This window comes from Pomacea canaliculata, linkage group LG4 (genome assembly GCF_003073045.1).
Source record: "Pomacea canaliculata isolate SZHN2017 linkage group LG4, ASM307304v1, whole genome shotgun sequence".
Classification (NCBI taxonomy): Eukaryota; Metazoa; Mollusca; class Gastropoda; order Architaenioglossa; family Ampullariidae; genus Pomacea; species Pomacea canaliculata.
The window spans coordinates 19,778,190-19,805,595 of record NC_037593.1 but is presented as its reverse complement, the minus strand read 5'-3'; the positions used below and the strand labels follow the sequence as shown (position 1 = coordinate 19,805,595).

The window sequence follows — 27,406 nt, the reverse complement described above, 5'->3', positions numbered from 1 at the left end:
TAGGCCAGTTGGAATAGTTCTGTTGTTTACAATAACATTATATGCTGTAATCTGTCCATTGGGGTTCTGAGGCTCAGTCCAAGCCACTCTCATGGCATTATCATTGACAACTGTCAAGACAGGTGGAGCCATCCCTGATGGAGCTGAATACAGAAACCAAAAAGTAAATAAAATTATATTCAGTTTGATGGAATCAATTCACAAACCTGATTTAAAATGAAAAGCACATGTAATAACTATGTAACAATCCTTTTCAACAAACATAAAACTTTTAGATTTTAAAATTTTGGGTTACACTTCATGACTTTTTTAGACTACAACTGCTGATGCAAACATAATAAAATCAAATCAAGAGAATGACCAGCCTACCTGAGGGTAGAAATAAGTCAAAGGTTTACCTCCATCAAGTGTTGTGACAGTTAATGATGTGCTGTTGATAGACGCTCCTCCAAATATTGTGACTGTTAGGGTGATGGTGAAATCTGTGTGTGGTAGAAGATTCTGGACAGTAAAACTGTTTGCATCAACTTCAGGATACACTGTAACGGTTTTTGCCACACTTTGAGCAAACAGTGTCAGATTCTCTACATCTCCCTGTAGGGCCACTGGATCTGGGATAGAAAGTCATCAAATTCACACCATAGTGGATGATGATGACAACAATGATGCAGTCATGTAATATGCAGGTTTTTGTCAAACACACGTGAATTTTGAAATTTAAAGCAAAAGACTTTAAAAAATGCATCATGAATACAGTTTTATCTGCTGGCTGTTGATAAAGTGAATTAGCTCAATAAACTGAGCAACTAGTGGTAAATTTCACTGCTAATTGAAAGAGTGACTAAACATATAGCATACAGGTGGCTCTAAATAGAGTAACTGTTCATGCATCAGACATAAGATCTGTGACTGACACTACCTTAAGGCAATGTGACTAGTTCTTGAGATATTTAAAATGTTTAAATAGTTTCTGGATAGACCTTGTCTCTTCTTATGATTAAAGAAATTTAAGGAAAGTATCAACCAGACTCAACATTACATAAATAATGTGACACAACCAATAAATAAACCCTTAAATTTAATGATTAAACACAGGCAGAGACTGTAATCAAAATGTCACATGTAAGTCGGTCAGACTCTTCTTAATAACAGCATTAAATCTTCAAAATACAGTATATAAAAATATAACAGTTGCTGTTATCCTAGCTTTCAGTCAATGCTGTTCATCCGATTTATTACGTATCACAATAAGACCAAGATTTCTGCTTACAGTAATCGCCAGGTGCATTTTTGGGAGCAAATGTTATGACCTGCAGGTGTCACAAAAATGTTCAGAAAAGTATCTCAAATTGTTGCTTACCAGGTAGTGTCCAGTTGACCAGGATTTCAAGGTGGCTGATGGCAGTTGCAGATACAGTGGGAGGAAGCCGAGGGAAGCCACCAAAAGTAGTCACCTCTTGTGAGTCATCACTAGTTGTCTGACCAATGTCAGTGAATGCCGTGACCCGATATACATATGTTGTGAACAATGGCAAGTTTCTATCCACATAAAATAATCCAGTTCCCTGGTATGCACTTTGCCAGACTCCAATGTCTTGGGCTGTAACTAATATACATACTGACAGCTTAATATGACAACATCAGAAAGTGCTGTGACAAACATTAATATTTTCATTCTATAGTTAGGAATAGCACTCAAAAGAAAAAGGTTTTAACCAGATATTTTTTTATGTGCTGCTACTCACTGTCCAAGGGCTGTCGTACTTTTTTCCTTGACAGTTCATATCGTATGTTTGGTCCGTTGGGATTGGCTGGAAGTGTCCAAAGAACAGAGACTGCTGACTGTGAGATGGCCTGTGGTATTGGAGGGGTTTGACCTGATGGGGCAGCTGGGTCTGTCGTTGTTGCATTTACTGACTGACTTTGTGTGCATCCTCCACCTGTGCATATGGTGCATACTTCGGTAAGCACTCTCTACATTTTTTTCATTACAAATCTTTGTTGTATGAAACACAAGAGTACACTGAACCACAAATTAAAAGCTGGAATCAGCTAATTCAACATATGCATACTGCTAAAACATGATGTCTATTTATAAAATGTTCATGAATCAATATTACAAAAAAACTGGCAACATAGTTTGCACTGTAGACTGTGAATTTTATCAACTGTTTAAAATGCTGTAGCCAGAAAGACAACTAAGAAAACAAATTCTAGACTTTGTGCTCTCATTGGAGCTGCCAAAACCAGTGTTCTTGTCCTATTTTTTAAATCCTCTATGCCTTTACAGGGGTTCAATAATCTAAGTTTGTAATTCTATATGATTGGAGTCACACTAGGTGGCTTAAGAACAGTCAAAGCCCTACACATCATGAATGTGTAATAAAGAGATTTATGACACAAATGTTCATTCTGTGATTCAGTGAACTCAGAAATATGTACTTCTACATTATTAGACTGACATGAAATCTTAAAATATTGCACTCACTAGTACAGCTGTGAGTGTGACGGAGTAGGTGGTATAGGGGACCAGGCCCTCGAGATAAGCCACAAGTGAGGTGAAGTTACGAATCTCTTTTTCCTGGTTTGACCAACGTATGAAATAGACTTCAATTATGCCATTAGGCAGCTGTGGTCTTGACCAGTTGACCTGAATAGATGTTGACCCTTTAACAGTCAAGATGGGGAGGCAAGTCCAGCAGGCTCTGTAATAAAAACATTTTCTGACTGACGTCTGATAAATGTTATAGGATATGTACCTATACACACATGAATATTAATAATCCCCATCTGTTGGTCTCCCCCTCAACTCCTTTCTTTCAGATATAACTTCCCAAGTGGTCTAGTGGTTAGGTTATACATGTAGGTTGTAGTACCATATGTAGTATACCATAGTACCAATGAACTGCTAAATGTTGGTATCTTTCTGACAAAATACTGTTTAGCTTTGCTGACGTTTAAAAACTCACAGTAACTACCATTCTGTTATATTAAAAAAAAGCATACACAAATATGTCAGATCATCAAGATTAAAAAAAAAAAAACTTCCAATCAGATGTCAATCGAAACAATAAAAAAGTGTACTTGCTTATGGTGCTTTACAAACTAAAACAACTTCATTGAACATTTAATTAACACCAGATGTAAAGTGCTGACAGCCAACAATTACTGGATGATGCTGTGGTCACATTTGCCCATGGTCCTTCACCAGTGCCTGCACCATTCACCACCTTGATGCGGTAACTGTAGCTTGTGAAAGGCATCAGGGCAGCAGATTCATCTATGTAAGCCTTGGCATCAGTTGGCTGAAATGTTTTCACCATTACTACAGGGTCACTGGTGTCTGCTAGTCTCCGTTCCAGAACATAGATCTGGATGACACCATTAGGTCCGGTTGGGGGCAGCCATGTGACTTCTATCATGGTTGGAGTTACAGACCTTAAACTTGGCGGTCCTATCCCATCAGGAACTGACAAAGAAAATCACAGTTTTAGTCTATTTCCTTTGAAGAAAGTAAAAGCTAACATCTTTCAATAAATGTATTATTAACTAGATTATTCTTATTGTGTTCCTTTCTAATCCGTTTAAAACTATTTTTGAGATCTACTTTATTAGCATGCAAAGGAACAACTATACTTCATTTCTCTCGTACTTTCCTTTATCGTCACTATTTACCTGCTTCTGGTGTGCGAACTTCAGTGGAGGACATACTCTTGGTGCAACCAGCTGTTGTGCAAGCCTCGATCTGAAAGCTGTACTGCTGGTAAGGTGTTAAGCCATCTGCCTGGTATGCTGTCACATTTCCTGTTAGCTGTTGACAGCATCAAACTTTGACAATACCCTCTACGGATTCTATTATGCAATCTAAAGGAATGGAGAAATCAGAGTAAGGGTACATAAAGTGAAGCAAAACGTTCACACACTGCATGTGTATCAGTATTTTGGCTGTCAGTCCTTCCTAAAGTATTTTTCTTCTAATTTGATCTAAATCTGCTTCTCATAATGGTATTTCTATTTCTGTTTGAACATCTTTGTTCTAAATTTCTTTATCTTGTTTGGCTCAAATTTTCTAATATTAAAAAATATACATGGCTACATACTGATATTTTTCCATGTTCAAAATTAGCGTATTCTTGGTCATCTGTACTTATTTTTAAAAGCCATGAAAAATGTCTTGGCCAACAATATTAAAGGTAAGTTTATAGTTCCTGCAAATTGAATATATTAAAATACTTAACGACCTACCACTTTTCTCAACACTCCATTCTGATGCACATTATAAGTTGTAATGATTCCATTTGGACTCGTAGGTGCTGTCCATGTCAAGTTAATATATCTAGCTTGAATGTCAGCTATTTGTGGGGGACTAACACCAAGTGGTTCTGAAAAAGGAAAAAAAAGGGTATATCTAGCAAAATAAGTCAAAGAGTCTTTAGACATAATAAATTTTGCATCCTTGAAAAGAAGAAGTTTCAAACTGCCTAACAATTTTCAAAACTTAAAGAAAAATAATGTATTAAAAAACCCCCAAAAACTCACTGTCTTGTTGGGTTGTCTGCTCAATCCATGGTGACAGTGCTGTTCCATAGTTGTTGGAGGCCTGAAGTCGAAACTGGTAAGCTGTGTAAGGCATCAAATTAGTTTTCTTGTATGACAGAGTGGTTGTTGGGCCAAAGTCACTGCAAAAGGGAACAAGAATGATCCTCATTTAATCATATAAAAACAGTTATGCAAAAGATAAAATCTATATGAGATATAGAAAACCAGTCTTCCTGAAAATTATGCTTCTTATATCAGTGTTTTAATGATAAACTTGATGGCTAATTACTGAACCGAAGTTAGTGCAAGGGACAAAACTCCTTTAGATATTCAGTCACCAATCCCGCTCTACAAATATGACACATGGACTCTGCTCTCCAAACAGAAATGAGAATCCAGGCATTCAAGAACAAGTGCCTAAGAAGGTTGCTTCAGATCTCATACAGAGAACATATAGAGCCAACAACTTTGTATGAAACAAGATTGGCACACTTGTAGGACACCAGGAACCTGTACTTTTAACAGTCAAGCATCGTAAGCTAGTCTTCTTTGGTCATGTGACCCGGCACAACACCTTGTGAAAGACTGTCCTTCAAGGCACCTGGGACAGGGTTCCCAGGGATCAGGGATGGTGCCAAGTAAGTACCTTATAAGGACCTTTCATGCACTTGTAAGGACCTAAATGGAGGGTAGTCAGTGCCACGGTGGACAAAGAAAGAACTAACTTATGAGCATCAAAGACTAGACTGGTCGTCTTGTACAGGACCTGCTCACTATCACCCAAAATATACAAGAGCGGCGGCCTTGTCAGCTGTCACATCTATTCAAGTGCTAAATACACGACAGTTGTTGGGTCAAGGGACGACTGACTGACTGACCCTAACAAAATGATGTAAGTGTCAGTTAAATGAAGGAAAAATCTTCCAATTTTTTTAAAACAATTTAAATATTTACTTTTACTGTTGTTGAACCCAATGAATCTACATTATTCAAGGAAATTCTAGAAACTGCCACGCAATAACCATTCGTGAATATGTACAGAACACTATAGTCAATGAAAGTAATATCTGTCTCACACACACATACACAATGCACTGAAAACTAGAGATAATTCATAAATTTCTACTTTAGATTTCTTATTCACTTTTATAACTGGTATTTTTGTAGTATGATATCATAATGGTTTGCGAATTACAGTGTAACTTGATATTAGTAAATGTGAATATTTTTTTAAGCTATTGTGCCTAAATGTACTTGCTCTGTTGGCTGCTATATGACCTGCATTCCTATATCAAATTCAAAAGTTCAAAAGTATGAGTGCAGGCTGCCTAGCCAAATAAAGAAATAATGTCATAGTGTTTCTCTCTCTATAAAAACCCACTTATCGCCATTACACACTAATTTTAAGTGTGCATCTGTGTACATTCACACAAACATGCACACATGCACAAGCATAAACATCCTTTTCTCATCACTAGGATACCTCCTAACAGCAATATCAACATTTTTGCTAACATTTTCTTCACATAGATTTTTTAAAAAATTGGAAGCCACCAATAACATCTTATAATGTGTAACATAAATAAAGATGCTCTGAAGCAAAATTATACATGAACCAAACACAGTCTATGACCATCCTATCCACAACAAACACAGTCATCGACCATTCTATAAACAACAGCATGTATACAAGCACATGCATCTGTATTTCAGGCTCAAGCCAAATTAAGTTTTAAAAAACTAACTTTTGGATCATGTCAGTCTCACGCTGTCTGAATTGGACTGTATATACCACACTTCCTTCTGCATTGGCGCGCCCCACCACATTCCACATCACCAGCAGACTGGTAGAAGAGTCTGAAACTATGACTGGTGGCTTCATACCATCTGGGGCTAAATGAAAAATTAAAATTAAAATTGTAAGCATGTGAGTCAGCCACTGCTCAGCTAATTAACAAGTTTCTGAATCAAATTGGTGGTTTACTTTAAACTCTGGAAGGAATTTCAGGTTTGTTTCTTAAAGGTGGAACTTCTTCAATCTGGAGGAAGAAAATGGTTTTGCCCATACGATGGAAGATATGAGGTATGAGGAATGAGGAATGAATAGCAACTCATAGTTATGTGAAATATATCCTAAATAATGAGAATGCTGCTGTCTTGACAAGTGCCCTCATATCACCATTTTACAAAAGGTACATCCAGAAAAAATTGCTATTTTATGTTCCATTGCTAGAGGACAGTAACCTTATCTCTCTGATTGCACAACATAAAAGCTTATTTCTCTAGGCAATTTATGTTTCAGATTCTAGCTTCCCTAGCAGACTGTCTGGTGGTGCATTGGTTAGTGAAGCAATACAGTGATGATTAGCTGCACAGGGTTCTCTGACCTCGTCTCAGACACACAACTCTTTCTTTTGGATGCAACATCTATTTACAGGGCTGCCACAATATAGACTTAGTTGCTTGCTCGGCAAGAACACCCCATTGCCCACTCCTTTTTCCCCAATGCAGCCTGACAGAACCCTACCCCATGTAGAAAAATAGATCATTTTGAATTGTCATTTGCTTCTTGGTATTGGTGTTTTAAGTGTGCTAGAGATTGGAATGTTGCTGTGTGAAAGACTGATGGTAATTGAACTGCAACATAGATCATTAACACTGTGGCGGTGAAACTCATATAAAAAGAAATTTTGGTGGTTAGAAAGTGGTTTGAAGTGGGTGACCACCTGCTGGTGATATTAAGGTGGGGGAGAGGGTGGTATTCTGGTGAGCTTGATGGGATACCCTTCGGGCCCATGTGGCCACCACTTACAAAACCCACCCTGGGCTGATGAGCGGTTTCACCATGTACGGCCTATTTTAAGTCCAAACAGGACCAAGTTGGGGTCCATGAACTTTTGAAGGCTGCATGGGTAGGAGCTAGTACACATGTTGCTGACCAGTACAGGTAGTCTCCAATTACTACCTCGACAATAGGCAGTGAAATAGGTGAGGGGAAACAGCTTCTATCTGAACATGCTCTCATGGTTAGGACTGAAGTAGTCTACAAAAAAACAAAAACACAAAAAAAAAAAAAAAACCCTAGAATATAAAGGAGAAAAGAATGAACAGCACAAATAACACAAACATAAAGATAACTGACAGTATGCTCAGTTGTAAACTATTTCACTTCAGCTTTCTCAAATCCAACAGCACTGGTGGGGTGAGAAAGATATGTTTGATTGCGAGGGTAGTCGACACTGCCTGTGATTTCCACCCTGCCTAGCTGTTGGGGTAGCAATCAGGGAAGACTGACCATGTATATAAGTCTGCATTGTGGATACTCCTACCTTCCCTCACCCAGGCAAAACCATTTTAAAAACGCCCAGAAGAAGTTCCGCCTTTAATGGAGAGCTTGCACATTTTTGTTCTGAATCTGGTGGAAAAGGTGCTGGAAGTATGCTTGTTCCCAAATTCTTATGTTTTTACCCAAGTTTCTCTATGGTGCATTTTGTACAAATCTGAATTTAAAATACACAACAGTTTCTGCATTAACAGCTGTTGTAAAAAATTTCCCATATTGCTTTCATTTGTATTCTATTTTTACTTCAACATTAATGAGCTTTCAGTTTTAGCTGGCTTCTTTCCAGCTGCAAGGCCCAGTTAAAGATGGCTTATAAGGCGAAAGCCTTTTGTGTTTAAATAAAGGAGCTCATGGTTGAGTATATGATAAAAAAACTCACATCCAGGAGGCAACATCACGGGTACCACATTGGACAGTATAAAGCCTTTGGAATTTGAAGCATTCACCTGGATCTTATACTGGGAGTTGGGGATGAGAGAAGTAATTGCAAAGTATTGGTTTGAAACCGTCTGTTGTAACAAACTGCTGCGGTTCTGGACTGTAGTATAATTCCAAACACCTGTTCAAAAGAATGTAGTGTATCTTTACAAGTTTGTGACAATTAATATGGCATTTGCTTCCGATTTATAATATAAAATTATATGATGAAAAGATTCTCTACAGGAAAAAAATGGAAACAATGAACAGCACAAATCAAAATCACAAACTTACATTTGGACCAAAGATTCAGTAAAAGGATATTTTAGAGTAGAGTTTAAAAATTGGGAGAAGATACTGAAAGAGGCAGAGATATACTATGATAAGCAGAAAACCAGCTATGCATCATATAAAATCATCTTTGCATTCCACATGCATCAAATATAAAAGAGACCGGTAAGGGTACCAAGGAACCAAGAAAGAGTTTGAAAAGGAAATGATTATCACAAACATTTTCTATCATCTGAGGGACAGATTTTTTTTTGAGCTACTGAACTTGTTACAAAATAAATTGGATGCACCCACACAAACACTTCAGGCTCTTCCTTCGCTGCAACTTTTATTACCTGGATTGGCATAGAACAATCCCTCAAAATAGACATTGAAATAAAGGAATCCATTGGCTTGAGCAGGCTGTGTCCATGACACGTTGACTGTACGAGCATCGACAACAGAGGCAACAAGAACTACAAGGCCCTGTGGTGAGGCTTCCTGTGTTCTGGCCTCCACCTTAGTGCACAGATAAACCAGAGAAAACTAATTACAAAATGGATTTAAAAAGCTGAGGTTCTATCATAAAGCATATCAACTAACAAGCCATATTTTTGTGTTAATTTTCCATTATTTTTAAAAGTTAAGGAATATCTACTTTAAACATAAAATTAGCATTCATTCACAACTGTTTCACTTTTTGATCTAAGAACATTCATCAAAGAGAAAGCTTATGGAACATTTATGTCAAAAACTGAAATAACTGGCAAAATTCAATCACTTACCTCCAGACTGGAACCACAACCCTGTTGAGTGCAGGCTCGAAGCCTGAACAAATGGCGGCTATATGGTAACAGGCCCCCTACTGAATAATTCATTGCCATGCCTGTTATTACAATGATACCATTTTGAAAAAGATCATAGTTGATGATTCGACCTGAAATATAAATATTAATATAAGAAATACTATAATAGAGAAATGAAAACAATTTATATACTTTATAGTAACATACAAACTCTGATTGAAGCATTGAATACATGTAAAATAGGAATATAAAAATGACTCAATAATTATAGATAATTTAAAATAAAACAGGCTAACTAAAATGTTATCTTAATACCAATGCAAGATACAGACCATTAGGAAATTCAGGCTCTTGCCAAGTGACTAGCAACTGCGAGGGGCTAGGTGAGGTTACTACAGGAGCAGCGACTCCATCTGGAGCACTCTCTGCTGTAGTGGCAGAAGTGGCATTGCTGACTGTGCAGCCACCTCCAGTGCAGGCCTGCACAAGCAGTAGGCAGTGATACTTCAGGTGCTGGTAAAACCATTTTGTAGAGTATATTTATAGTGCCAAAGCTTCTTTTCAATTTGATCCAAACTATACACCAATTACATGCACCTCATAAAGCTTTCCTCAGACAAAGTACACGAGTAATAAATATAAAAGAAAGAAACTAAATTCTTGGGTTAGCATGTCAATGGTTCAGTATGAAGTTACCCCAACAGAGATGAAATAGGTAGTGCCTGCCAACAGTTCTGTTAATATATATTCAGGATACAGCATTGTGGTGTTGTACACTGCATCTCCTCTTGTGCTTCCTGTTCGGGACAAGAAGACAAGGTAGCGCTCCAGCATCCCATTCATTTGACTTGGCTGTTCCCATCTCACCTCAATGCTCTTTGTACCTGGGTCAGCAAGTAAAAATAATTTAGTTCATCAAAATGTAGTGACAAAGATAAGTAAAAAAACAAAAAACCAAGTATGATTCTAAACATTATTATACATTAATCATTAATTATACAAATCAATAACTTCAGCAGTATTGCCTTTCTTATTCATAATTTCCTAGACATTCTCTATAAGTCATTGCCAATTTTCTTCCTTCACAATATCTGCACATGTGTGCCAGCCTGTGTATATAAGTCACCAGCTACCCTCTATCATTTATACTGAGAATATGGAAGATCAAAAGTTTTGCAAACCACAAATTTCCACACTGCTTAGGCAAAGTTAGTGCAAAGATTCCTTTAATCAGGCCTAGGTGATGCCAAGATAACAATTCTGTCCATTCTAACCCAGTACTATATACTGGCAATGCAATCTTCAGGAATAAAGCCACCCCCAAAGGAATAGTGAACTATTTCTTACACACCTAAAACTTGCAAGGTAGGAGGCTTGACCAATGATGGTGGAAGTTGTGCTGTGGTTAGAGAAACTTTTGGTCCATCTGTGCATCCAGCAACGGTGCATGCCCGTACATAAAATTGGTATGATGTGAATACCTGCACACAAGCACACAATGCCTTTTGTTGAAAATACTAATAATAAGTGGGAATTAATAAAGCACAATATCTCAGCCAAAGGCAGACTCATTTTGCGAAACAAGATTCCTAAATAGTAACAAAGATGTAGAACAAAATCACAAAAAGTAGCAAAGATGTAGAAGGAAGAACAATGCAAGGACTCGCTGCGTTTTGGCAGTAAAAGGCAATCACTGTAGACTTAAGGGTAACGACTCCAGAGAATAAGGTAGTGACATTAGAAGATGCTTAGTAATCTTGACAATATGAACAAATGTTATCATATGAAACTGCAAAAGGGTGATCAGTTTATTCAGTACAGCTTAAGGTCTTGCTAAAGCCAGTGATGCATGGCGGAGTGGAATCCAGATGGTGCATGAATATACCCCATGGTTGGTTTATCTTGTATAAATACTTGTCATGGAGCAGGTTTTATAAATAATACAATGCATTTAAAGCATTTAAAACACTACAGTGTTGATTTACAGTGGTTAATTCACTACTTTACCAAGACTAAATTCTAAATCTTAAATATTGATTTTGTCCCGATACATTAAGAGGGTCTCACCTGAAGACCTGTAATAAGATATTGCTGCTCCCCTCCAGCATACACCTGCTCACCATCCTGGTACAGAAAGTAACCAGTTATATTGCCATTTGGCTTGCCTGGTGGATTCCATTTCACAAGAAGGGAAGATGCTGTGGCTACAGCAAATGGTGATGCAACATTTTCTGGGGCTGTAGTTGACAAGACAAATGAGACTGTTAAGCCTCTAGAATAATTTACTTCTCAGTAATATAACTATGGCTATGAAAATAAGGTAAACCATAACCTTTTGGTTGTTGGGGAGTAAGGGTCCCAGACTGCATATCTTAGGTAAAGGTTTTTATTGTGAGGGTGACGCCTAACCTCTCCCTTGCTGACTTCCCTTTTGCAAACATCTAATTTTCATTTGACAGCTGGGTCAGCTCAACACTTAAGTCATGGATAGAATATGAAGAACGAAAGGAGAAACAACTATGCAGACAAGACAAACATAGAAGACACAAAGAGGAATCAGGGAACAAAAAATAAGGATGGAGAGTGTCATAAATCTTCAGAAAGATGAGTAAGCAGACTAGTCAACTGACTATAATCACAACTATTAACAGCTATGTTGATTGGCATGTCAATGAGAGTTATGGTTTATTAACCATTTTAGCAACATTATAGTTCATCAAAAATACTGATGAAGCATATATGGAATGTACCCAATGGCTTATTCTAACATTCTAAATTTTTCAGATAAAATGATAATAACCATTCTTCTTTGGGGAACAAAAGGAAATAACCTCTCTTCTTCATTTACAACTTTTTGTAATAAAGATTGTTGATAGCAAATGCTCTCAGTTGGCATAAAAAGCGTTCAAAGTCTTACCTTCAACAGGCATATGGACTTCTAGTCCCTCGGTACTTTCTGTGCAGCCACCACTTGTACAGGCAGAGATTTTGAACAAGTAATTGGTGCTAGGTATCAAATTTGTCATGTTGACTGCAACATTAAGTGCTATGACTGTAGTCCCTAGTGGTCTTTTTCTATTTTTTGCTCAGGGTCAATACCTTAGCAAAACAACACTTTCATCCCAGTCAACACAATCCTTAACCTGATGCTTTTATTTGACAACATGAATGATAATAAAATAGTACAGCACAAAATTTCCTAATACTGGACACCACAACTAATTTGAAATAGTAATTAACTGCTCTGAAACAAAAACTATTAGAATGTAAAACATATGAAGCTCATTCAAAAATAATTTAATGCATTATAGTGCACTATAATGTAGGGACGTAGTTTTGTACACCATGGTACTATTGTGCAAAGATACAAAGACATCAGTTATTACGAGGATAGATCCTGGTTAACTAAACATCGATGCAAAAACTTCGAATGACAGGATATGCATCATTTAAAAAAAATTCAGACTTTCAAATTGGTATCTTATATGTTTCATTTACTCTTGCTAAAAACCAAATATCATTACTTAAAGGTGCATGAGTTTTGGGACAATGACATATCTAGCTATATCTTTTTTCTGACTGCTTCTCTTGTGTTAAAAAGGTAACAAAAAATATTTCCAGAAAGTACAAAATTGCGAGTATAACTTACTGGCATCTGCATTGGCATCCAGAACATATTCCATCACAGGTGGTTGCTGCGGCTGGTCCAGATTGTAAGCACTAATGATGTACTTCATCAGGAGACCAGAACTACTTTGGGGTTCCATCCACTCCACTTCAGCCATGTATCCAGTGAGAGTACGTACACCTATTGGTCCACTCACACCCACAGGTACTGTGGATATAAGTCATCAGACTATGTACAAGCAATAGAAGCAGCTATGGGATTTCAAAAATGCTGTCAACTTTCACAATATTCAGATATCTTCTCCAGTAATTCTCCAGTAATCAGATTTTCTATAACTATATATCAGTTAGTCAGCAGCTTTGAGGGTTCATTAACACGTTCCTCATTGCTTTGTGCTAAACTTTCAGCCAATATATCGTTGCTACGTTCCACTGTTCTGTACTACAAAAAAGAGCTGACAAAGGAATGAATTCTTGCTCTGTCCATTAAAGGATATTTTGCTCTCCCCCTGGAAATAAAAGAAGTTTGTAAGAGTTTTTAAAGTCCAAGACAAATTTCCAGCTGTGTGGATGAATTTAACATGCTGTTTTAGTTACCTATTTCTTTATAGAAGCCTGTGTTTACATGTAACATGTCTGCTTGTCCCTCTAGCTTTTTACTCAATAAAAACAAAATCAAGAAACAGAAAATGTCAATGCAGGTTATGTTTGCTGAAGGATATAGTACTCACAATTGATACAGTTCTTGAAATGATCCTTTGAAAGTGCATTAAATGATAGTAATTGGTTCTTGTTTCAAGCAAGGTCCAACTTCTGAGTCCAATAACATATCTGACAACAACATGATGAAGTGACAAGATATTTAAATTATATTTTTTTTGCACATCATGTTCTTTACACATCACAAAACACTTGCCTCCTTCTTTTGTGCGGCCATAGCTCCATCCGCTGAATGCAACTCCAACTTCATTTTCTGCTGCCACTCTGTAAATGTAATCTGAAAACACAACAGCCTTAACACTCAAGATTTCTGAGAGCTACATATGTTATTAAAAAAAGATACAAAGGCACATTCCATAACAAAACAGATTTGTAAAATATCCTGCCATCAAGTGGGTCAACATTATAGAAGCAATTAAAGTAGAGAATACTTTCCTGTCATATGCTAAGAATGTTCTTGGTAATACTATTTTTTAAAAAAAGAAACTAAACAGAGCACACATTTTTAATGCAACATGCCACATGCTATTTATCATTAGTTAATGCTGATATTATTCTTGTAGTGTGAGAGAGACGAAGCACAATGGCTTGTCTTGGTACTTAATTTCCGATAACAAAATTTAGTCACTTGTGTTATATATCTTGCTAGAGCCAAAAGACCTTCTGGTAAAACTGACTAGGTTTCAGGTGTAAAGTAGTTGAGAAAAAATCCCAAAACATATTGTTTTACCACACCATCACTGTATTTTTTACAAACAATAAAAGTGCTCCAACAAGATATTCACCTGTGTAAGGCATTAAGCCTCTTTCATAAGCAATAGTCTGGGGACCACGGTAAACCTCAGTGACTAGACTGTCTTGACAAGTCTTCTCCGGAACATGGAATGGAGGACAGCCATCTAGATTGATGTTAACCAGATCCCTCACTGTGGATAGGTCCAACTGTTCTTTTGTTGAGTGTCAAGTTGGCAATACAACCACCAAACCCTACACACAACACACACACACACCACAGGAAAAGTTAGCCTACCTTGTATACAAATAAACATCATGCATTGAAATGTGTATGTGCACGTGCATGGCATGTCAAATTAAATATGCATTGTACTGTACCTTCTGTGGGTAGTGACAAGCGATTACTCTCTATAAAACTGGAAAGAGTTGACTGAGGCTTGATGCCCCCCATGTAGATGTCATAGGTTGTGAGGACAGTCAAAGAGACCGAGGGGTTCCCCACTGAAACGCTTTGATTGTCGACTGTTATGGAACCTTGCTGTCCAGTCTGAAATACACCATATGTTTGAATTAAGGTTTTGTGCCATTAAATTACATAACCCCGGCTACTGGGTCTATTGTTACATCAGAAGTTACGAAGTTGCCTGAGCCACTTAGGGAAACAATGACCAGACAAGGCGGGGTGGGTGTGTCCAGTGGCGCCACAAGGGCTAGGAAAGGAGGGTGGATAGTTCTGGAACATTCGACGGTAGGGAGGATATGTAGCGTAGCTTTACAGTGGAGAGGGGCCTTTTGGATTTTGAAGTGAGAGTGGAGAGACGGCAGGCCAGCCGCTGAGTGAAACTGAATAAAAACTACAGCTATGCCGCAATTTCAATCTTTGTTGTTTTCTTGTACGACTAGCTCTTCCCTAGGTAGCCATCAGAGACTGACGTGTTGGTTACAGATGCGCCAGTTTTTCTGGGTTTCAAGAGAGGCTGCAACTGGTAAAAGACTGTTATGGCTGTATTCTTTTTTGATGGCAAGGTTTCAAAGAATGCTTTCTACATAAGTGACTGTAACAAAAGATCGAGTTTTTATCTTTAGGGTGAAATATGGTTTTCATGTGTCTTAATGTAAGTCTGTAAAATATGTTAATTTTTCTGTTGAATAATTTTAGATATTTATTTTACAAATTCTGATTTTTGTTGGCTTTTTCTGCCTTGTCTGAAATTAACTATAGAGCTGCACATGAAAAAGCCCTACAAAGCACTATACTAATCATATACCAGCATCCGCACCCACCACAAATATCTTCACTTCACTGATACTAATCATGTTCCAGCATCTACAGCCAGCTTAATGATGTCAGTGTATTGCACTGGTCGAGTGACTACTCACCTACTTAGCATGCAGTTACACCAAGGCTAGCACCTAGGGTATGGTCATGCTAGATTCCTATGGCAGGGCCATTTGAATGGCAGTAGAGCAATCTTCTTGAGTTCCATTATCTTTAAGAATGCTTCAGTTTTATTTCTCTTTAAATACCACTCAAAGTTCCACAACTAATAAGAAGCGCCTTGAAAACAATGGTGGACTTACTAACCTTCAAAAAAGTAATACTGTGCCACTGGCCATCACAGAGGTTGGTGGTGTGATCATTAAATGTGACAGTAGTCATGACAACACCATTGCTGAATGTGAAGTTAAGGCCACCATTCTGAAGAAAGGCTGCGATGTAGACGCCCGTTCCTCCATGTACCAGGAGAAGGTTTCCAGTGTGTAGGTTTGTGCGCATACGAAAACTAATATCAAGTGAGTTACCTTCCAAAACGCACTCACCACTTCCACAGTTTGGCACAACCATATACCCTAAAAAAAAAAAGCAGCATACTCTGGTGTCCAAAAAATATTTGTGTGTTTTATGGTTATATAGCAGAAATGATTGTGGTAGCTAAGAAAAGAGAGTAACAGCTTTAGAAGGCAAATGGAACTCAACATTTTCCATTGTTCATACACTGTCATATCAAAACAAGCGAGGTTTTTCAGAGATATATATATACAGCAGTAGGCAATTTGTTTTCTTGTTCTTTCTCCATCTTCATGAAAAAAATCATCTAGCTACAGCTTTTACTGGAATCGTTAAAGATTGTCTTATTTTGGAGGTAAGTAACAGTTTTTTTGGTTTAGTGTATATTTTAAACAGAGAAATGGCTAAATAGATGTGCATATTTTATGCTTGATAACATTTTAACTGGAGAGGTATGCATCATAATGTGGTGTATGAGGTGCTTGCAACTGAAATCATATACTTCTGCAGAACTGAGATAGCAGGCTTGTACTTAGCTTGATATATTCTTGTACAAACATTTTGTTGATGTTTCAGGAATAATGTTCCTACCACAATGATTTCTTAGATGTAAATGTTTACATGTATTTAGTTTTTCTAAGACAAGAATAATGTTCTCTTTTTATGTTTTCAACCTTTTCCCATGAAGTGTATCCCGCCAGCCTGAAGGTTGATGGGACAACCTTGCCAGTTAAGAAAAGCCAGTTCATAGCTTGTAGCTCGATTCCAGTCCAGTTCCTCCCAGATTTCTTCAGGATACATCTGCTTCATCACCTCCACCTTGTGAATGCAGCCCTGGAAACTGGTGCTGAACACACTCTCCAGCTATGTGCATACCAGAGAAAAGGGACAATGACAATGTGATCCAGAAAACATTGTTGAATGCAGAGGTCATATGTCATATGTCATTTGCTTAAAATTATTCCTACGAAGCAAATTCCACTCTTTTCAAGTTTAAAGCAAGATTTTTTTCTCTTCAACAATGCAATTACAGTTAATGTAACTTACTACAGCCATGAAATAATGAAACAAGGTAGCAATAGATTTTGTTCACAGCATTGTGAATGAAAGGACACTCTGTAGTCCCATTATGAGAAAAAAAACATTTCACATCTCTGCTTTCTAACTTAAACTGTTAATGATACACCTGTTGTCATGTTTTTAAAATTATTTTTACAATATGTCTGGTGCACAATTACATCAACAAAAGATTGAAAGAATTAATGTCTACAGGACCTTTCTAATTACTTCAAAGATGAAATAATAAATAAATAAGCATACAACACTGTTTTTTCCATCATCTCGACGTAGAATGTAGCTGGTAGGTACACCTCCAACATATAAGGCAGTGGTAGTTCCTATTATGCTACTGTTTTGACAATTTGGGTCACGGATTTTTCCTGTCCCTGTAAGCAAATAGTCATCACTCAAATTTATATGTTATCAATATTGACATTTTGCATTTTTTCGCACACTACTGCTTTAGTATTGGGACAATTTCTTCATGAAAGTAAAAAAGCAAATATAAACATGTCTATCTTGCAAAACTTAAAGTTAGACTGATAAGTATTTCACTGTATTCTATCAGTTTCTTTAAACTACAAAAGGTCTAAAAATTGTTTTGTTCACAGAATTTAATGCAAAGACTGATTTTTTTTTTTAGTGAATGACAGTACTTTTAACTCATATATTGCATAGTCAATTAACTATATTTCAAATCAAGGATGGAGAACAAAAGCAGCCTAACATCAAGAGAAAAAATCTCCACACTTATTTATTATTTATGAAAACTTTACATGCTTATCAACTAACAAGCAAGGGTGCAAGGGAAATACTTAAAAAAAAAAAAATCAGCAAGATTGGTCAGAAACACCTCAAGCACTATAAAACATACTTACCTTCAAGACTGAAAAAAAGTCATGCGCAAAAGTATTATACTTGACTGCCACTGCATAAATGGTGTAAATAATGAAAATGTTACTACTTTTCCTTTTACTGGGAAATTGTTTTTCTGAGTAATTTATCTCATTCTAGAGGAAGATATGGGATTAGTTTTTTAAAAAAAGTGAAAGAATTGCTAAAACAGGGAAACCAGATAATGCAGTTAAATAAGCAAGCACATTAATATTAAATACCTACAAAAACAGACACTGCTCATATTGCTATAACTCAGAAATGAGATAAAGACTTTTGGAGACAGGGAGTGTTAACGAGAGTAGTGAGCTGCCCTATTGCCTACAATATATAAAGATATCTAAAACCTGTTGTGAGGTTGTTCAGGGTGAGAAGGGTTCTAGAATATTACCCTTGTTACATAAATATTTCTCAAATATAGTTATAATATTCAACAGTATGTGTCAAACTAAGGTCCTTTACTATGGCACTGCTTAGAAAAACAATAAAAAGATGTTAAAGAACATATTCTTATGCTCAGCTTTCAGGCACAAAATTTTGCCATCCTAGCTATTTCATCACAATATATAATTTTAATTTAGTGTTTTACTTTGAAGTACGTTTTGTATCAGCTGTGCTCATCCAACATACATGAGATGTTGGCATTACGCTTTAAAATATTTAAGGGATTTCGTCACATGTAATGCTTTGGATGTGACAGAACTCGATCAGTAAACACTGACATAAGATCTTTCATTAAATTCACTTTCTTCAACACTTTCAAAAGAAAATTATAATAAGAGTTACTTCACTATCATTTGAAATGTCAACTGCAGAGTTCTTTCCTTCACTAAGAACTCAAAAATAAAAGAAACTAAAAGTGAGGCCTCAACTGAGTCACTTACCTCCCCTTGAGTGCTTACTCACATACCTTTAAAAGGCCCCTTTGTCGGCTAATGGAAAGTTCTGTTCTTTATGCTGCACGAAATCTACACCCTTCAGTGTTTGCCAGCTAATTCTTCCTCTGACCACATCAGAGCTGATTTCCTTCCAAAGGTATGCTGAAGGGTGGTTTTAGAGAAAGTGTAGTGCCAGCTCACACACCTGGGTTGAAGGAATTCTTTGTGGCTTACTAGGAAGGAAACCATGTTTTACATAAAGTCTGCTTACGCAAAAAATTGCGTACAGTACGCATTAAATGTTCGGAGGACCCCTTCAATTTTCGTCAATGGGATAGAAGGGGTCCCTGAGCCAATGCATTGGTTTTGCATATCATGGATACATGCCCATACCCCTCCTGGGGGATATAAAAGGGAGGACAGGAGGTCGGGGAGGGTGGTGGCACCAAGGTCAAGGGGAGGTAGCTGGACAAGTAGGCTACACTTTCCTTCCTTTTTGAGTGAAACACCCAGAAATGTGAAGGAGGAAACTCCATAGTTTATGTTTTAATTAGTAGTACAGTAAAACCTATTGGTTGTGTCATCCAATTAAGTTGAAGAAGAAAGTTCTGGTCCAAGAAAAAAATATATACAGCTAAAAAGAAGTAAACCTACTCAAAGATATTTATTATAAAACTGCTTCAACAAAGTGATATTTAAGCCAGGTCATACAATAAAGAAACAGTTTGTGCTAAATGCCGTGCCAGCAACTAGGGCTATAACACGGCAAAAAGAAACAGTTAAGTGTATGTTATAAAACAGAATAAATTGAAAAATAGAAATATTAAAGCACAATATTAATTTACGTTTAAAATCTATGTCATTTAACTCCTCTCATCAGAATGTAAATAGCTCCTTATTTTCTTAAATGTAAACACCTCATTTTATAAGTATTTCTTATAAAACTACAGGGAATTGTGTAATGAAAACAGTTGTGAAATTAGTTCTAGTTTTAACATTTAAATTTAGCAGGCTTTTCATGCATAATCTGAAGTTTGGTGCCATGCATGTAGCCACAACATATGACTGTGCTCAGAGCTTCTACAGATTAATCATTCCTACACAAAAACATGTGAGCTTAATGCTCCACTTCTGTTAATAAGATTTAAACAAATACCATAATATAATTTACAAGACAACTAAAATATCAAATACTTACTGATCACCTAAAACCAGACTAATAAAAAATGGTCATGTCATATGACAAACTGCAGATGTGCTTCAATCTGCTAAGAGACCACGAAAAAAAAGGAAAGGTTCACATTGTTTCACAATATTTATCACCTCTCCACTCAGCGTCAATGCGGACACTGCCTTCTATACCAAAACGACGAGCCTCAAATGTGTGCCAGTCCTTGTCAAAATAGGTCTTTCCTTCATCATTGACAGTTGAGACGCCTTGTAAACTTTTGCATCCTACATTTAGAGGGGAGCAGATTGACATGACTCATGTTTGAAGTCACCAAACCAAAATGAGATTAATTTGTTTCTACTTCTTGATCAACCTTTGCCTAAATCTCATGATATATGCTGATATTTTGTATGCTATCTTATTTTTTCTTTTTGAAAGCTCTGAAACCTTTTACTAGAATTCTGACAGAAGGATTATAATTTTTAATTGAACTGAAACAAAGTTCAAGTACGAAAGCTGATAAACATTTTTTGCAATAATATCAGTAGTAGATATGCTGGTTGGTTGCGGCCCTATGCTCCACTGGGGGTGATTAAGAACAAGAAGAGATGCTGGTTCTTGTTCTCATTTCTACAGCCATAAAAAGCCACTTCTGTCACATTTCTAGGCTGTAATGCATGTTATAAACATTACTTGAACCAAACACCCGGATGATGCACCTTCATAAAGAAGTAATACTCAGCCTCAATTGAAACTGAAATTAAATGTTAATGAAGGGGACAATAAATATACAAGTGCTGTACATAATAAATGATGTACAATGTTTGCTTGTTATATGTCTAAAACCACTCCCAGTGATTGACCAACCCTGAAAATATAGCATAACCTAAAAGATACGGAAACTGAACAACACACTATTCACTGCAAACTTCTGGTGGAATGCACAATGCAAAACTTCTAGCTCAAACCACGCATTGCTGCAAAACACGTCATAACTGCAGTGTCACACACAACGCAAAATGCTAGCTCAAACCACGCGCTGCTGCAAACATATATGTCAATATTGCAGTGTCACGCACATTTCTAGCTGAAACCACGCATTGCCATTATTGCAGTGCACAGAATTGCATGCACAGCCTCTTTAGAATTCCTCATCACCTTTGGAATTAGTACAAGTATTAACTAATAAACATTTATTAGCCTTGCTGTATGCTTTCAAGTTTCCAGAACTTTCCCATCACTGCAAGTTAATTTTAATGAGTTCTTATTACAATGCTAAAAAAGTTACTTTTAGGAAATAAATGACTTTAAACTAGTAAGATGAAATGAGTCCTAAATAAAGAAGAAAATTTGTTGGTTTTCAGTCTTGTTGCTCATTCCTCATTACTTTTTCCTAAGCATTCAACTGTTTAATGCTCCCCTTGACTCAGCTTTAATAATTACCATATAATCCATTATTCATGCATTAATTGTGCTCACAGCATTCATCGCAGTAAAGTAAGCCAGAAAGTGAGACATCTGCATCACGCTGGATGACACTGCAAGTATTCACCTGTCCATTTACGATCAATAGTAATATTAGCATAAATCCCGTTATAGCGCAACGCTTCCAGTGAGTGCCACTTTAAGTCGTTATATGCAAGTCCTTCATCATTGAAAGTGTACACGCCAAGGTTATCCTTGCAGCCTACAAACAAATGCCAGGAAATAAGAATCATTTACAGCTCAGAAGATGATTCTCCTCCTTCCTCCTCTCTGCATGTGAATGTATTTGTATGTGTGAGTGTGTGTGTGAGAGAGAGAAGTGAGAGAGACCTTCCGACAGAGTATAAGTGAAGAAGAATGTGAAGAAGACAAGATAAAGTGATATATATATATACACACACGCATATATAAAAATACAGCATTATTTGAAAATAATTGTATAGAGATTTGAAAAGATTGTATACAGATACAAGCTTGCACAATGTTCACAGTGGGCCTCAGCAAGTTTTGCCCTTTTCCCACAAAGTACAGTCTATAGTTGCAACATTATTGACAGTTCACCATATTTTAAAAATAAGTTTTACATGCCTTATAAAGCAGTAGAGAAACCTTCATTGCAGATAAAGTTACAGGGAAAAAGAACTGAGTCTGAAATAGTACGCTAGGCCAGAGTGAGCACTTACAATGTTACTGTGAGTACAGGAAGGTTTCTTAGATAAAGTGAAGAATGAGAAAGGTTGACAACAGTGTATATATAGTAGGCGCATCAAATACTGAAGTTTTTCCTGATTATACAAAAGAGGAAGTAAAGCTGATACACGGATGTGCCAAGAGAGACGTTTACAGAGCAAAAGTCATTAAATAATCCCCAAAACTCATATGAAAGAAATGTTTTGAAAATTACACCACAATGTTAAAAATAATGCATGATATGTTGTAAGTGAAGATGATGAACTTACTTTGTTTTGTAATGGCAAAAGGATTGACTATGTCAAATCTCACAGTAAGAATTGTTTTAGCAATTGCTTTCTGTGGAAAAAGATACTTAATGACCACATATACTGTATATATATATGCATCCATAAAAATATCCATAAAATCATAAAATAGACTTTAACTATGATTCTTTAAGAAGTATCCCCCAATAGCAGGATTGCAGGAGGAGAGATAGATTTCAGTCGGAGTAAGCAAGAGAATACAATTTTGCTGCAAAGATGGCTTAAAGTACTACAGGAAACAGACAAGGGTTCTGCAAGAAAAGATTAAGAATGCTAAAGAAGTATGGTATGAGAAGAGAAGACACCTAAGGACACCAATCAGTGATACAGAAAACAACAGCAGCAATGAGATGGAAGAAGTTTGAGGGGAAAGTCCAACAAAAGATCAACCCTCTGTGAATTTAAGCAAGTAAAATCCAAGCAGTCTGGGTATCTAAGAGCATGACAGTACAATTGCAGACAAAGGGATGCAAGCAGAAAAAGAAAGAAAAGTCTGCAGTAGGTCCAAAACCTGTGTACAGGCCATCAACAAGAATAGAACTCGAGATGCTCAGACGACGAACTTCCAGGGTATGGTCCTTGAGATCAGCAAGGGAAGTCATATTGGCATTGACTGCCATTGTGCCATCAACTTCTACTTCACCTGGGCAAGCTGTGGTAGACAATTTATAAGCCTGATCGTAACTCAGAATGAAATATCAAAGTAGACACAAAAATAATTGCACTATCAGCAGTGCTCTGATGCTAAGCAAATGCTTTGACTTTGTTGATATGTATTTTATCAGGTACAAGCAGTTAGACCACTTTTGTTTGTTTGCGTGCTGTTGCTGTTCACAATAAATGCCTAATCATATCCAAATAAAACAAAGAACTCACCTTTAGATAAATGTTTCCTCTGCTAAAAGGCTAAGGCGACTTTGTACAAAAGTCAGAGCATTCAAGCAACTCTCAATAACATCAAACAGATAATGTTTAAACTAGGAAAATTGCTAAATTTATTGAATTTACTATAGAACAACACTTTTGCATCTTCCCTTTAGGCAACAATTACAGTCTAGACTCATATTATTAATCAATTCATTCATCACATATTTTTACAAGATGCAAGGTGACAAGAGGGTATGTAATCTAATATATATATACACAAGGGTATCTAATCCACAAGAACATTCAGTGTTTAATACTTAAATTGAGTCTTTAATTAACACCTTTTAAACCAACACAACCTGCCACTAGAATAATGAAGGTCTGTTATGTTGAATTATGCATCAAACTCGCATGACTTTAAACTTTAACACAACATGGGATTTGCACTCCCATAAAATGTCATACTACTTCCAGTTCTGATTATTTACTATTATTATTTACATAGTTATTTCAATACATTTGCACGTATGTCTTTGTTTTGTAGAGGGTAGGGGTTAAACAGCTCCCAGGACTGTCTTTCTCATGATGGCTGCCTACGTAATAGCCAGCCTTGAAATGCCCACCCGTGGCTGCTGGCTACTGGACCTATTAATTGTTACAACAGAAGTTAGAAGTTGCCTGAGCCACTTGGGAAGGCCATGACCAGCCAGGCAGGGTGGGGGTGATCACTGGCGCCATGGGGGCTGGGAAAGGTCGTGACGAGACCATGGGAAAAGGGCATGGATGGTTCTGGAACACTTGGTGGAGATAGAACAAGTAGCATATAGCTTTTGAGTTGAGAGAGGATTTTTTTTTGTTTGGAAGTGAGAGTGGAGAGACAGCAGGCCAGAATCCGAGAGTGAAACTCTGAATAAAATCTAAGGTTATGCAGAAATTCTATCTTTGTTGTGTTCTTGTATGACTCTACCCCTACATAGGGACATGCAATTGACTCCTTGTTCAGGAAATTGGGGAAATCTGTTCTGCCACAAATGTAGATGAAAGGCATCATGGTTGGCAAGATAATAGGTGGTAGCATAATGAGTTTAGACCATTAATCTTTAAGTGTGTTCCAGCACAGAAGGCACACAACTTTTGCCAGGTTAACTTCAAATTCTAACACATATTACAGTTGTTCTGCTCTGCTTAAATGACAGCCACTTGTATTTTATTTATTAGACATTGTAGTGATGTTAGCCACTTCCTTGACAGCTGCTTTATTAATTAGACTCTGCAGTGTTGTTACTACATTGTGATGTTAGCTATTTCCTCTCTTAAATATTTGGAGACAAATAAATTATTTTATTCCTGTGCCAATCCATAAAAGAGAAATAAAGCAATCATTTAAAATTTCAGGACAAAAACATATTTAAGATGCACCCACCTTGAGTATCATACATAAACGTGGACGCCCATTTTTAAAAAGCACAGCGATGTATTCATTTTGACTTGCAGAGGCAGCAAACATCAGTAACCCTGATGCTTGCTGTAGACGAAATTCAAAGCGAATGCCTGAAAGCAATTGAATGATGAATGTTTTCTTTTGCAAATGGCAGTTTGGTAAACGACTGATGAACTTTATAAAAAGTATTTCATACATAATACAGAATGCATGAAAGGCAGCAACCATAAATTTCAGCAGAACAGCCATTTTGTGAACAAGACTTATCTATCCTGTGACTACACATCAGATGATTTCTATAGGAAAATTCTCTTTTCCACCATACACTTTGTGTATCATCTGTTCACATTTATAATGGAGGACATTATGATATGTCTGTCATGTGTTTTTCCCCTTTAATCATATCAATGGCTGATATCTATGTGACTAGCACCCTTTGTAGCGTTTTATCTGCTGGAATGGATGATCAAAGCATCGGGAATTTTATTGAGTGGCTTGCTGTGTCTAAATGAGTTTTTGAAAATGTCAAATCAAATATCTCACTTCTGATATAATTACTAATTAGAGAATTTTTCAGGCTACATTCAGGCAAAAAAATTCAACATTACTATTCTAAATGTGAAAGTCCAATAAACAAGATACATTTCGAATTACCAGTAAAGTCTACATTTTGAGGTAATGTTTCTGCAGCAAAAACGTAGAAACCCGACCCAGGAAAGCGGGTTCCTTGAACAACAGATGCTGGATAACTTAGAGCAATGTTTGTTTTCTGTACAGTGTAGTTGGGCGCTGGACCATTTGGTGAAGAAGGAGGAGACCATTTGATTGCCATCACTGTAGAGTTAAAGCCATCAACCACCGGTTTCTCCATGCCATCAGGGGCTAAAGAGTAAACAGAACTTCTTTACATAACTGATAAAAGTGCACTGCCTTGTCAATAAATTAAAATCATTCATTATCCACTTTATTTTAAATGATCAAAAGGAAGCTTTAAAAAAGAGACAGATTTAAATACCATTAGCATCATCCATATGTCAGGTAACATGCTTTTTTATCATTTATGCCATATATTATTCAAGTATCTACCCATACATGAAGCTGAAACTTACCCTGAACTATCACGAGAAATGATCAGAATGATGACATACCATGTGAACAACAAAACTAATGAAAAAGCAGTGTTCACCTGCAGAACGTGTGCGGCCTGAAGAAGTGGTGCTGTTGACACAACCTTGATTGTTACAGGCCTCCACTTTGAATGTGTTTTCTGAGTATGTGTAAGCCCGCTAACGTTGTAGGAATGCACTGAGCCTGGTAGCTCTAAGATGAGCTAATGAATATTGTAATAGGAATTGTAATAGGAATTATAAGCGTACAAATCTGTGGCTGCAATTTTTTTATTTTGCAAATTAGAAGAAATCTTGATATAATGGTGTAGTCTAACATTAATCATACTTAATGGCTCAATGCAAGATTCCAAAAAGCTCTTTAATGGCAGCCAAACATCAGGTTTCAGCAACTTAATAAATGCTAAAAAAGAAATCAAATCAAACATAAAAAATAAAAATAATAATCTCAAACAGATTGTTTTTTAACTGCTGAAAATACCAAACTTATTCCTAAAAAGAAATCCATTATAAAATACAAAAAGAAAATAAAAACCATTTTTCATTGTAAAATTCCTTTCTTCCAAATTGCATAACTATGTAGAGTTATTCTAACTATAGCTCAATTCCAGCTGTCCACTCCAGGTCTGACCAATCATGCAGAAGTGGACAGTTGAAACTGAGATAACTAATCGGAATAACTCCATGTAGTCATGTCATCTAGTACAACTACTGAGAACAAAATGAACACAAACCATAAGGGAAAAACACTTTTCCACCAGGGGGAAAAAAACCCATTTGCTCTCAGTCTCAAATCACAAGGTAAAACTCAACAAAGCAAAACAAGAACAAATCTTGATCAAAAAGTTAGCAAGCCTACCTGCCAGTAGGTAGGTGGGCCATAGGGATCAAGAGTAAGGTCCCGGTATCTCTGCTGGTAGATTCTGTAGACAGTTATGTTGCCTCGAGCACTGCTGTCATCTGGCACACGCCATACAATGCTCATCACTGTGCTGCTAAGTCCTGTCAGAACAGGGGCTGACATAAGCAGTGGTGCTGAAACAATATGAAACAAAGTTTTTATGCAGGTAACCAAAAGTACCATGCATATACTATTACATAGCATCATATTTCCCATGCCCTAAGTGACACCATCCATCTAAACAATTTTTAAAACTTAATTCGAAGACTTTAGACAATGATGAAAGCAAGACTCTCTGACATTATCTTTGACATTAAGCCACGATTATGTTAAATATTG

General features: G+C 36.8%; 2 protein-coding genes across 2 annotated transcripts in view; both read right to left on the bottom strand.

The window, feature by feature from the left end:
• Nucleotides 1–2: 2 nt before the first annotated feature.
• LOC112561641 (usherin-like) lies at nucleotides 3–25,871 on the bottom strand. Its single transcript, XM_025234229.1, has 30 exons — nucleotides 25,694–25,871; nucleotides 25,036–25,149; nucleotides 23,243–23,383; nucleotides 21,801–21,935; nucleotides 20,401–20,532; nucleotides 17,567–17,691; nucleotides 16,921–17,110; nucleotides 16,043–16,308; nucleotides 14,836–15,004; nucleotides 14,508–14,669; nucleotides 13,919–13,999; nucleotides 13,025–13,210; nucleotides 12,293–12,406; nucleotides 11,443–11,612; nucleotides 10,727–10,856; nucleotides 10,072–10,259; nucleotides 9,708–9,855; nucleotides 9,355–9,506; nucleotides 8,926–9,088; nucleotides 8,262–8,441; nucleotides 6,285–6,432; nucleotides 4,540–4,679; nucleotides 4,246–4,382; nucleotides 3,676–3,811; nucleotides 3,170–3,469; nucleotides 2,489–2,705; nucleotides 1,746–1,940; nucleotides 1,361–1,606; nucleotides 399–611; nucleotides 3–143 (listed from the first exon to the last, which is right to left on the bottom strand). The coding sequence occupies exons 1-26, from the start codon at nucleotides 25,869–25,871 to the stop codon at nucleotides 2,677–2,679; spliced, it is 4,014 nt and encodes a 1,337-aa protein (XP_025090014.1). The 3' UTR covers nucleotides 3–143; nucleotides 399–611; nucleotides 1,361–1,606; nucleotides 1,746–1,940; nucleotides 2,489–2,676.
• The window catches only part of LOC112561640 (usherin-like), an 18,701-nt gene continuing 16,992 nt past the window's right edge, over nucleotides 25,698–27,406 (bottom strand). Inside the window, 3 exon segments of the mRNA XM_025234228.1 lie at nucleotides 25,698–25,921; nucleotides 26,226–26,369; nucleotides 27,026–27,201. Coding sequence (XP_025090013.1) covers nucleotides 25,871–25,921; nucleotides 26,226–26,369; nucleotides 27,026–27,201 — 371 coding nt within the window. The 3' untranslated portion in view covers nucleotides 25,698–25,870.

Coding starts and splice junctions, on each gene's coding strand:
- LOC112561641 (XM_025234229.1), bottom strand. CDS start 25,871: ATGGCAATCAAATGGTCTCCTCCTTCTTCACCAAATGGTCCAGCGCCC. Junction 10,857..11,442: donor ATCTTATTACAGGTCTTCAG/GTGAGACCCTCT, acceptor GCTTGTGTGCAG/GTATTCACATCATACCAATT. Junction 2,706..3,169: donor TGTGACCACAGCATCATCCA/GTAATTGTTGGC, acceptor TTTTTATTACAG/AGCCTGCTGGACTTGCCTCC.